Source organism: Lytechinus pictus, chromosome 1 (genome assembly GCF_037042905.1).
Source record: "Lytechinus pictus isolate F3 Inbred chromosome 1, Lp3.0, whole genome shotgun sequence".
NCBI classification, from domain to species: domain Eukaryota; kingdom Metazoa; phylum Echinodermata; class Echinoidea; order Temnopleuroida; family Toxopneustidae; genus Lytechinus; species Lytechinus pictus.
In genome coordinates this window covers 14,454,758-14,467,564 of record NC_087245.1, presented here as the reverse complement: position 1 = coordinate 14,467,564, position 12,807 = coordinate 14,454,758, and the positions used below count along the sequence as shown (strand labels likewise).

The window sequence follows — 12,807 nt, the reverse complement described above, 5'->3', positions numbered from 1 at the left end:
TATATTCCTGTGAAAGACTTTAATTTAATGCATTTTTTAATCGGACTGAACAGGATACTCTTAAAACATATTTGTAATAAATACAAAATTTAAATCACCCACCCATCACACACATACACCCCCACGCGCACACCAACCCACTCCCACACACACGCCCATAAGTGAAACTCGCCATGAAATAAGAACTACATGTACTTCAATATTGCAACTATGTTTGTTCATTAATGTAACGTAGCCAACAAAACTCTCACGACTTTAAGACCAACCATTTAGGAATATGAAAGTAAATGTGTTTTTTTTTGGCATGGAAAATTCCATTTTGAGTTCTGACTCTAGCACTGACCTACCGGCAAAACGTGAAAAATGAAGAAAACTGACCAATAATGGGTGGCATATATTATACCTTTGCTTTATTTTATTCTGTTATTGACTTATTTTTTTCTGAATATTCAGTCGGGAAAGGAGAAAACTACCATAATTATAAAGGATGTATTTGCTGAAGAGTGACGTAACTGCAAGGGATGGGGCATGCCCCCCCCCCCCATTGGAAAGAGGGGAAAACAGTGGAAAAGAAAGGGAAAGCAAAAAGAAGTTACATGGTATATCTGGAAACCGTCACTCCTTTTGCTTGTAAGCATTTAAGTAACTTGTTTAATACGATGTTGAATTACATTTCTTATGGAAGGAAATAGTTTGAACCTTTGATTTTAATTTTATGTTGTGTTACCATTATAACACTCATATAATAATAGCATCATCCTAGCCGATTATTACTCCAAGGATTCTATCTGAAGAATGAGCATTTCATTACATAATGAAAAAGGGAGAAAAGAAATACAAACAAACTAAAAAAAACCCACAAGATCTTTTCACGCTAGCTAGTTTCTCCAGCTCTCGTAAAAGCTATATACGTATCGAAACTAGATGATTTCGGGCACAACAACGAGCTTATTTACGATTTTCATTGCAAAAGTATCATATTAGTTAAGTTTGGCACTATAAGAGACTTCCAAATTATGTTCTTTGTATCTAGACAGAGGCAGATCCGATGGGAGGGGGGGGGTTGCATTTTGAAAACAAAGCAGACATTTTGAAAATGAACCAATAGAAAAACAAAAACAACGTCATAAAACAAGTACAACGCAGCTGAGTGACATTTAAAAAAATAAAGAAATTTCAAACGTTATAGGATTTCATGGTACGTTATCTCACGTTATCTTATCATAATCATCATATGACTTTTACAAGTTTCTTTCTTATGATACTCGATCTGCCAAGGACTTTCACTTTCGTAAAATGCGAACATCATTTTACTTAATGGCCCCAATTTGTGGAGTTCCTTATACAAAAAGATATCAAAACTTCAGTATCACCCCAGTTCTTTAAACGTAAGTTGATCTAACCACTTTCGTTCTGCCAGAATTATTTTTTTAAGTCTTCATCACTCGCCTTCTTCATATCTTTGTTGGTAAGCTAGTCTTGAAGGAGAAGTTCACTTAGCCGTTAAATTTGCTCAAATTCAGGCAAAATAGAGAAAAATATTGGTGAGGTTTATCGAAAATCCATTAAAAGAATACTAAGAGTTATGATTTACATTTGCTTAATATTTTGTTACATCATACACGCGCATGATACGTCATGAATAACGTGATTGACTTCAATTCTCACATTTTGATGGTCAAACTGGTTACATAAGCATTTTTCTTTGTATTTCTAAGGAAGAAAATAGATTTTGTTGAATTTACATAATACGTATAATTACGTCCTATATAAATAATGATAATAGGCATTTATATAGCGCCATCTACCTAGAAATATTCTATTCCGAGGCGCGTTGTTATTATTATTACCCCGGCTTTAGCTCGAGCTGCCTCTCAGCTCTCATGCATTCAAGTAATTATTCCTGCTGGGTACCCATTCACTTCACCTGGGTTGAGTGCAGCACAATGTGGATAAATTTATTGCTGAAGGAAATTACGCCATGACTGCGATTCGAACCCACGACCCTCTGCTTCAAAGTCAGAAGACTAATCCACTGGGCCACAACTCTAAAAAAAAACAATTCTATAAAACAGGTAGCCGCTTGAGCCGTTACAGATTTTTCATTTGTCCATGGCTATTATGCTTTTCACACTGCATTTCCTTAACCCCATACTATCTTTTGGGGGTTTCACATTGTCTTTCTTAACCCCGTACTATTTGCTTAGCCGGGTTTAACGCCTTAACCCCGGACTATCGCACGGTTCATGGATATTTTGCCACACAGAGCGTGATTAACATGCAATTTCGACTTCTGTGACTGGCTAATGCTTAGCCTCACTCGATCCTTGGCCCGGTTTCGTTTCACACTGCATCTCTTAGCACCGTAATTAGCCGACTAACCCTGCTTTTTTTTTGCAGGGCCAGATAGTGCCGTACTATTTACCGTGCTAGACCACTTTGCTAAAACGTAGTGTGAAACTGAAGTGGGCCAACATAAACCCATTGGCGGCGGAAGCCAACAAATTTAGGGGGGGGGACCACCAAAAAATTTTGACAAGCAAAACAAAAAAAAGTTATCTTATCAACCAAATTTTTAGGGGGGGACGCGCAGGAAACAAAATTGACAAGCAAAACAAAAAAATGTTATCTTATCAACTAAACTTTTAGGGGGGACGCGTAGGAAACAAAATTGACAAGCAAAAAAAAAAAAAAAAAAAAAAAAAAAGGTTATCCACTATAAAGTTAGGGGGATCGTCCCCCCCACCTCAAATTTAGGGGGGGACAGGTCCCCCCCCCCCCCGCTTCCGCCGCCTATGCCTAAACCCCAGGAAATTGGTGGGGCTAAGACCCCCCCCCCCCCCAGCCCCGCCAATTTCCTGGGGTTAAGGAAAATATGTGCAGTGTGAAAAGCATATAAGTGTAGTGTGAAAAGCAAGCCTTCTAGCTAGACGACAGAGGGTCCCACGACATATCACAATGCATATGGGGGCGCTGCTGGCATGTGACGTCACAAAAAAAAAGATAGTTCTTTGACGAATTTCCTCCAAAACTTTATGCATCTTTTGGTATTCTGCTATAATTATCAATACCACCTTTACGAAGTGGATGTTGTATCTTTTTCAATTTTCTAAATTCACATGAATCCAATCTCTTCCTGTTCTAAATTTTCCTTAAGTACCACAAGCCCGCCAACGGGCAGGGTATCGTGTTCCTTGGTTGCATACAGTCCGGTACCAGGACACATCCCATTCTCTTTAGGGCCGGACCGGAAGTTACCAATATTCTTGGACTGCAGTTTGTCCACTGTCACCATGGTAACAGCTTCATCTGAATGGCATTGGTCTCGGATACTATCAACTTCGATCCAAGACGAAGTCTTCATCCGGCGTAAGATTTCAAACATCCTGTGACAACGTGGAAAACAATAGATCAAAAAGAGCAATGCAGTTGGTCAAAAGGCGCACCCTCCAGATATATTGATGTGATTGAATCACTTAATAATCAACATCTTTGCATTAGCTTAGGTAAAATATGATTTTACCTTTTATACGTTTCTTCATCCTTTTCTTTCCGATGTAAATATAGGCTATTTTGTATTTAAAATCCCATTAATGATTTTTACTTTTTCAATCCACACATTTACAAAATAGCAGATGTAATCTTTGAATGCAGCTTTTTTTTAATATGCAATCATTATCTTGTCTTTATTTTTTTTATACCGAAAGAGGGCGCTAAACATCCTTAATTAACCTTATTATGTCGACATGGCGAGATACGTTATCTCGCCAAGTCGACTTATAAAAGGTTATATGTCGACATGGCGAGATACGTTATCTTGCCAAGTTGACTTATAAAAAGTTATATGTCACCTTGGCCAGATACCGTATCTCGCCATGTTGACATATAACCTTTTATAAGTCGAATTGGCGAGATAACGTATCTCGCCATGTCGACATAATAAGGTTATTATGTCGTCATGGCAAGATAAAGTATCTCGCCAAGTCGTCAAGTCGATGGCACTTTAAAGGCTCCGTAGCTAAGGATGAGATATAGGCAAAAACGATTCACAATTTTTTTTTCAAACCAGAAAGGTTTTTAACTTACAGTTGTTTGGTAATACGCTCGCCACCGCTCCGGTTGCTCTTGTGTCGTATGGCCTTCTTGGATCCAACTAGTATGACTACGTCAGGTTTGGTGAGGTCCTGTGGCCACTCATACACAAAGTGATCTTTCGGTGGGAGGTTCGATACGCCTCTCTCAATCTCCGACGCTATAGAAAAAGCAGCGGTGCTGTTCCAGAACCTGAGAATTGAAAAGAACATTTACACTCAGAGCGTCTCAAAAGCCCAGGATCGGATTTGATCTGGACATCAGTCAGTTGGGGCCACACTCGAACTCCGTTTGGGTTAAAAAAATACCAAGAATAAGGTCAGATGTGACAAAGCTTCCAAGTCGTATGTGACCTGGAACAGAAGCATGGCCCTAATTGACTGATACCCTGCATGCTAAGTGTTCTTCCCTGATATGCCACTTCAAAGCATAACAAAAGGATGGGGGTATAGTTGGTATTTCATTTTCGGAAGTAGTATAGTAGCTACTAGAAGCTCATGTGAAGAACTAAGCCTATACTAAAATAAATGAGCGAGAGTGTGTTACGAACCTGTCTAGCACCACAGGTGCATTCTTTCTTGCTTTCTCTACGTACGAACCCAGGATGTAGTTACACATGGTGTAGTAAGCTGCTTGGATCAGTTTGTTCTGCTTCACAAACGCCTCCCTGAGATGCGCCACGCAAGATGGTGGAGACTGGAGACGAGTTCCGCCGATCGCTTGACTGAGGCGGAAGGTGTGATTGGATAAACCTGTAATAACAATCGATTGATTCATCTTTATTTCTACAAAGTAAACAAAAACACAAAACGTTACATGACTGGCTACCATTTAAGAAGTAAAATGATGAAGATAAAAAAGGTTGAAATTCAAAACAGTAAAGGGAAGACATTGATTTTTACCAAGAAATGATAATTACAAAAGGTTCATATCGCTCTTTAAAAAAATGCTTTAGCATGACATTGTAACCTTCATATTTATGCACCACGACAGAAGCTCCTTTTTGGGTGCCATTATGTATCACAAACATAAGACTTTTCCACCTTAAAGGAGTCAAATAATTTTTTTGCACCTTTTTGCTGCGACTGTGGCATTTAGGGTGCAAACTTGAACCTCTTTCTTCGTTTGTTAATCGATGCAAAACCTCACTTTTGGAAATAATTCAAAAAATACATATATATCATAGGCGGATCCAGGGGGCGAGGGGCCCGCCCCCCCCCCCCCCTATTGGCGGAGCAAAAAAAGATAAAAAGGGGGAAAGAAAGAAAAAAAGAAAAAGAAGGGAAAAGAGATGAGAAAAAAGGGAAACATAAGAGGGGGAAGACGAGTGAATAAAATAAGATGAGGGGAAGAATTGGAAAATAATTATAAAAAATCTTTCATGTCGGGATATAAAATTTTCGCTCGCGCTTTGCACTCGCATTCCCTTTTAGGTGATTTACATATCTTGCTCAATATGAAGCTTAGAATATCAAATTTTGAAGTCGGTATACAAAACATATTTCAGCTCGGAAATTGAACTTTCATTATTTTGTTTGATTTACAAATTGATTTTTGAAAAATGCTCTGTATTTTTTTTTGTTTTATGGTCTGAATATTAACATTTTCTGCTTGCGCTGCGCGCTCGCAAAATTTGATTTGTCAGATACCTATTATTTTCCTGTATTCCATAAAGTTATCAAAATATCCCTATTCGGGTCATATTGTCAAAACGTATCAGCTAGCGCTGCACGCTCGCATTTTGATGGGTGAGTCAAGTATATTAAACTCCCCAATTTTGATAACAGTTTATCAAAAATTTCGGCTCGCGATTTCCGCACGCATTGATTGTTGAAAGATATTTAACTCGTGTATCTTATTCATAATTACAAAAGTGCTTTAAACGTCCAGTTTTCAGGCCATAATATTAACTGATTTTGCGCTATGCATGCTTAAGAAGGGAAATAGGAAGATAGTCATCATTTTCATATGATGACATAATGTCCCTATAGAATGTCCCGGTCCTATATAAAAACTCAAAGTAATATTAATGAAACATATTAGCTCTTTTTTAACTGTGATCCATACCCACCTCACAATTCTCCCACAAAGTTCTTGAAATACAGAGCTTAAATTTACCCTTTTTTAGATGGGAATATCTTGTATTTTTAGCTCGCGCTTTGCACTCGCTTTATTGATTTTCATGATAAGAAAGGTATTTAGAATACCCAAATACTAGGTCGAATCTGAAACACTCGTTTATTCAGATCCGCAGATTGTTCTCTATCTAAATCATTATCCAGTTTCAGATCACAATATCAAAAAATGTCTGCTCGCGCTTTGCGCTCGCATTATTAATGTAGGGAAATTTCCAATTACTCATCCTTTTCATGATTGACAAAACATGAATAGAGTGTCCAGAATTTTTTCGCTCGCGCTTCGCGCTCGCATCAATTGTTTAGTTATATACTTATCCTTTTCACGATTACAAAAAGTGCTTAGAATTTCCATTCTTCAGGTAGAAATGTCAAAATTTTCAGCTCGCGCTTCGCGCTCGCATTATTTGATTGTTAAAATATGTAACGTTATAATGGCTAACAAGTAGCCGTTAACAGATCTTTTTTTGATCAGATCAAAACGTATATAATTTTTTTTTCTGCTTGTGCGCTTTGCGCTCGCATTATTAATGTAGGAAGATTTCCAATTACTCATCCTTTCCATGATTTACAAAATATCTAGAGTTTAAATCTTATTTTTTTCAGCTCTTACTTCGCGTTTGCATCAATTATTTAGTTAAACTTTTCCTTTTCCATTCTTCAGGTAAAAATGTCAAAATTTTCAGCTCGCGCTTCGCGCTCGCATTATTTGATAGTTAAAATATGTAACGTTATCATGGCTAACAAGTAGCCGTTAACAGATCCTTTTTTGATCAGATCAAAACGTATATTAAAAAAATATTTTTTTTTCTGCTTGCGCGCTTTGCGCTCGCATTATTAATGTAGGAAGATTTCCAATTACTCATCCTTTTCATGATTTACAAAATATCTAGAGTTTAAATCTTAAAGGGAAATCCTACCCAAATAAAAACGTGTTTTTATAAGGAAAAGAAAAATCAGACAAGTTGATAGGTGAAAGTTTGAACAATATTGGACAAACAACAAGAAAGTTATGCATTTTTAAAAGTTGTAAATATTGGTAATCACTATACCCATGGAGACTTCAAATTGGCCGCATATGGGATGTCATAGTGATGTAAGGCAAGGACTACTCTTCCATGTACTCCAATACATATTATGGCTATAATGTCATTTTTCCCAAAAGTTTTATTTCAAATTATATTTTTCTTTCATGAGGACATAAAACAATATACTACCTGGGTTATATTTAGATTACTCCCCCAGGGGAATGGGTACTTAAGAGAAAACCACAAATCCCTGATAATAAAGTACATGGCCTATGGAAAAGTTGTCCTTGCCCCTTGTCATAATTTACTTACCCAGTTGCCAATTTGAAATCTACATAGTATTAGTGATCTCAATTTTAAAGCAGCTATAACTTTCTTTTTGCTTATCCGATTTCTTTCAAACTTTCACAATTCTGTTTAATTTATTTTTCTCCTTCCCAACACAACATTTTATGGCCAAGGCTGGATTCCCCTTTAATTTTTTTCAGCTCGCGCTTCGCGCTCGCATCAATTATTTAGTTAAACTTTTCCTTTTCCATTCTTCAGGTAGAAATGTCAAAATTTTCAGCTCGCGCTTCACGCTCGCATTATTTGATAGTTGAAATATGTAACGTTATCATGGCTAACAAGCTGCCGTTAGCAGATCCCTTTTTATCAAATCAAAACGTATATTAAAAGTTTCTGCTCGCGCTTCGCGCTCGCAGCAATTATTTAGTTGGATACACATCTCGTTTAAGATCATAAACATTGCCCAAAATGTTTAAATTTTAAGACAAAATACATAAAATAAAAAAAGCTCGCACTTTTAAATAAGGCTTATGATATTATATTAATATATATTTATATATAAACAAACAAAAATTAACTTCGAGCGGCCGATCGGGGAAAATGTGGCTGAAAAAAAATTCCGGGCCCCCCTATTGGCGAAGGCTGGATCCGCCCCTGTATATTATGGAAACGTTTGTTAAAGTATCAATCAACAAAGATATCTGCACAATGAAATTTAGGGTAAATAAGAAATAAATGAATGTCTTTGTGGTTTCATATCTAGATTAAGACAAGTCTTCTTAAGACGTTTAATGACCAAGCAAATAATGACGAGTGAATTTTCTGAAGGCCTATCACCGACCAGTTTATCATTCATGAATATTCGTGAGCACTGCACATTGGGAAAATTGAAAAAATATGTATTGCCCCTTTTTCATAATCATTATTTTACTCTCTACATAAATTGAATACAATAGCGAAGACTTTATAAAGAACATATTATGGAGATACCGAACCTAACTTTGATTGATATAATAATGATAATAATTCTAATGATAATAATATTGAAGATGATAATAAAGGCAATAAACAACAACAATGATAATATAAATAGCCGTGATTGCTAGATTGAAACACATTTGTCAGTGAAACCAAAGGGCAATTGTTATTCAACCGGCTCTATCTCGAGCTACCAAGGTACTATAGTAGTTAGGTAATGAAATACTATATATAATAATATATATATTTCGAGGAGAGGAGAGGGGATAGGACTAAACAAATATTGAATGCATTGAACATGCAATAATCGGTCTTTCAATCAACCCCACTATATATCTAGTGCGTCCCACAGGCAAAAAAAAACGTGATTCCGTTTAAATTTGTCCTATCATCTTCATAAATTTGCTTCATAAAATGTACAAGAATGGAAAGATATATTTTTCTTCTTTCATTTGAGATCCATGTATCTCAACGTTCATAATGCCCGGATGACCGAGTTACAAAAATGAAAATTGGTGGTACAAAATTTCCATTTGCACGAGCAAATTATGATTTTGAGTGAGTTTTGCTGACTTTTACTGCTATCTATTCAGAAAACAATTTCTTAACTTAAATATTCCTCTTCCTCTTCCATAATTATGAGACCTTTTGCGTAAAAAAATGAATGACGCATTGTCAAGAAAAAGTTGCATGAAAACATGCTTCTTGGTCGAATGTACCATACACCTCTCAACAAACATTCCTAGGTGATTTTTTAGGATCTCTATGAGCGATCAGGGCCCCGTCTTACAAAGAGTTACGATTGATCCAATCAATCACAACTGCGGACGGCCAGCAACGTCAACATGTATTATTCATGTTTGTACAAAATATTTTCTAACTATAATGTATATATTCAATCACTCATTGTTTTCTTGAAAATTTACTATGCTTCTCTTTGTGAAAAAGGACATTGTGCAAATTTTCTGTAGAAAAAATTATGACACTGATGGATTTCCATAGAGTTACGATTGATTGGATCAATCGTAACTCTTTGTAAGACGGGGCCCTGGTTAACATTTTCGGTCGCAAAGAGAAGTGAAAGCCCCCCCCCCCAAAAAAAAAAAAAAAAAAAAAAATCTTACATTTCTCTTTGAAGTAAAGAGGAACTTGCAGGAGCGTTTTTAAGAACAATAGTTGTGCTTCACGGGAGAGGTACAGTGGGGTAAAAAGGGGCAAACTGCAAGAGGGGAGAAAAAAAGGAGAAAATAAAAGTAAAAAGCCTTAAACAAAATTTTGTCGAGCAACCAAAGAAGTCACAACACTATAAAAGGTGGAGAGGGAGAAACTTCAGCTTTTCCCTATAAGCGCGTCATAGAAGCTGCATCGTAAAGTGACACAGTTTTAAAAGTTAACCCCCAAATTTGATCGCCATTTTGGAGTAAGGTTACGTACCTGCCTCACTTGTTCCTTCCATCACGATTACTGGGTGATTATAAGCTCTTTGATTTCCATGGTTACAAGTCGTCGACAATGTCAGTTCACAATGGGCTATTTTCATTAATTCACCAGCCTCGGGTAAATAGTCACACTGTAGAATGGAAGTACGAAGCAATGCCAATTTTTTTTTATTATCATGATCATTATTATAACAAACACAGAAAACAAAAGAGTAATGGAAAGAAACACATAACAAATCAAAAGAGTCTGAATCTTTTACATTACAAACATTATTCATTTTGGAAGTGTATTAACCGTACATGTGCTAATAATATCAAAGGGGGTATTGCAACAAATAATAAATATGAATAGAATACTAGATTATGAGTAAACGAAGTGCGTGAAAAGTATCATTTTTTGTAATTGAATGTTTTCTAATCTTACATCCGATTTTGAAGAATTTTCAGTATAGGGCTTGTTTATTTTTTGTGAATTTATTCAACTGAATTTGATTGATGGGGTGGACTTGACCTTCAAACTTTGACGTTTTGTATATAGTTATCCTATAGCTCAGTTGTTTCCCGGCCAGAATAACCCCTTTAAGGTTCTACACAATTCTCCCCCGGATATCATCCCCATCGAAACTTTGATGTTAATTTAGGATAGACGAAACCATGCATATGGAATCTTAATAAAATCAATATTTCATCATTTCACGCCTTTCAAGCATGTGGTGACGTGAAGAGCACGACGTATGATCGTGATGATACGTGGGCTAAATTGCCGCTAAGTCTACACCCAACTTATTTACTTTCAGTTGGTCTCACCCAACATGGTCTAATCCTAGTTCGTCTACTACTGTAACCATCTCGTTTAATTGCCTCTTAGCCCATTTACCATACTATCGCCATTTTGTCTACTTTCTAGTTAGGCCATTTATACAGATCTCGTCTAATATTCACTTGGTCTAATACCTCTAAGTGTATATTACAGGGGCCGCGGAACGGTTTTCAAAGTGAAAAGGGGGGGGGGGGGGCTGACCATGCAAAAAATCACAATCCTATGGTCATTTTTACGTTTTTGTACACGGTTTTGGAAAAAAAAAGTGGGGGTGACCCCCCCCCCCGCTTCCGCGGCCCCTGTATTATTAGATGAACCGTTTTATTAATAGCTCCATGGTTTTATGAACCAAAGTTAGCCCAAGAGAGTGTTGCACCAAGTGAACATGATAGTTGGGTAAAGTGGAAATTAGAGTAACCTGATAGTGTATACCAAATTGGTTCAGTTATGATGGTGTTAGAAGATGTGAGAATTAGACCATCTGCTATTAATAGTAGACCAAGTCCCGTGTGTGTGTGTATAAATAAAGCATGCCAATCAGTGATGGGGGAGGGGTAGGTGGAGCTTCCAAAATATTAAGCAGGCAACGAATCATCAGATTTGTTGCTCTGTCAGTATTTCGTTGTGGATACGTGATTAGATAACCAGGGTGGTGCACTATTCAGAATCCATCACTGCATTGGTACCCACACGTTTGTTTGTGTGTTGTTTTTTTTTTGGGGGGATTAACGAAAGTTTATTCCGAAGTAATAAGTGATTTTTAGAAGTTAATTGCAAGCTATAGCCATACGAAATATATCCAACTGGTGTCCTCGCCCCATCCGCACGCCTCCCCCCCCCCCCACACACACACCAACGCCTACCCCCACGAACATTATAGATGATATGGGATCTAATTTTTTTCATTGGCTTCAAATTACCTTTGAGAGTACGCTCAGAGCGTCATGAAGTCCATGAAAGACACTGTTGTTCTTCCTCGTAAGATAAGCAGGGTGGTACCCTAATCGCTTCACCACGACGAGGCTTTCCTGGACTTCCTTCACATACTCCTCAAGCAGCACAATGGTTTGGGTGCTCCTACCATCGGGTAGAATACGGCACTTGAAATAGGCTGCTTGCTTGTACTTTAGGGCAAGATTGTGAAGGATACCTTCGTGATCTTTTTGGTAAGCCAATGGTAGAACTACCGTGTATCCCCGTTCGAAGTGATGTGGTCTACCTGGGAAATAGGAAAAGTTCTTGAAGACGTCACAGTCAGGGAAGGCGCCACGGAGATCCGCAAAGAGCAGTTGGTTGCTCCTGCAGTTCTGGACCTTGTCTTGTTGCGTGTCTTGAGGGTTGTAGGCGGTGATCGAATACATGAAACACCCTTGACCTAGTCGGTGAAAACGAGACACAAAGTCTGTCACAGGCGTTAACAGAGGTTTAGTTGGCTTTCCCTCAAGTACCCGCCCTTTCTCAGAACACTCCACACTATTGACTTCATCCGGTATCTTCCTAAGCTTGACTTCATTCTGTTTGTAATCCAAGGATGATCCTTCATCTTGTTCGCATCCTATACCCGTCGGGTCTTCACCCTGTGAAAAATACTCGACGTTACAAAAATAAACAACTCCTTTGTCGGTTTCAATGGCCGATACACAGTCTAACCAGTTGACTTCCTCGTCAACGGTGTTGTCACCCTCACCCATCATATCGATATTGGATGAAGTAGGCATACTGAGTTATGATGCAATAATGAGAGGCTATCGTGTGCAGTCGAACTAGATCGTTGTCATTGAGGGGTGTTTGATTACTCATTGAACGAGCGTGGCAAGTCTCCAAGCGCGCGGCGTGCGTTGCCAGCTGGTGGATAAACAGAGGAATGTATATGCACTGCGAACATTACAAACCATTTAATTTGCTCATGACTGTGACGTTCTTGTTTGTCCTAATTTGTGAAGGTAACAAATCCTCTGTTGGTATGTCAATCCTATTTTCATCCCAATAAAATGAGAATTAAAAAAAATAACAAAAAGTGTAAGGAA

At 37.7% G+C, this 12,807-nt stretch overlaps 1 protein-coding gene across 1 annotated transcript; it reads right to left on the bottom strand.

Annotated features, from left to right (window-relative positions):
* Nucleotides 1-202: 202 nt before the first annotated feature.
* Nucleotides 203-12,568, bottom strand: LOC129257892 (UMP-CMP kinase 2, mitochondrial-like). The gene is made up of 5 exons (XM_054896328.2): nt 11,701-12,568; nt 9,956-10,091; nt 4,643-4,844; nt 4,087-4,284; nt 203-3,386 (listed from the first exon to the last, which is right to left on the bottom strand). Exons 1-5 carry the CDS (start codon nt 12,496-12,498, stop codon nt 3,116-3,118), a joined length of 1,605 nt encoding a protein of 534 aa, XP_054752303.2. The 5' UTR covers nt 12,499-12,568; the 3' UTR covers nt 203-3,115.
* Between the last annotated feature and the right edge of the window lie 239 nt (nt 12,569-12,807).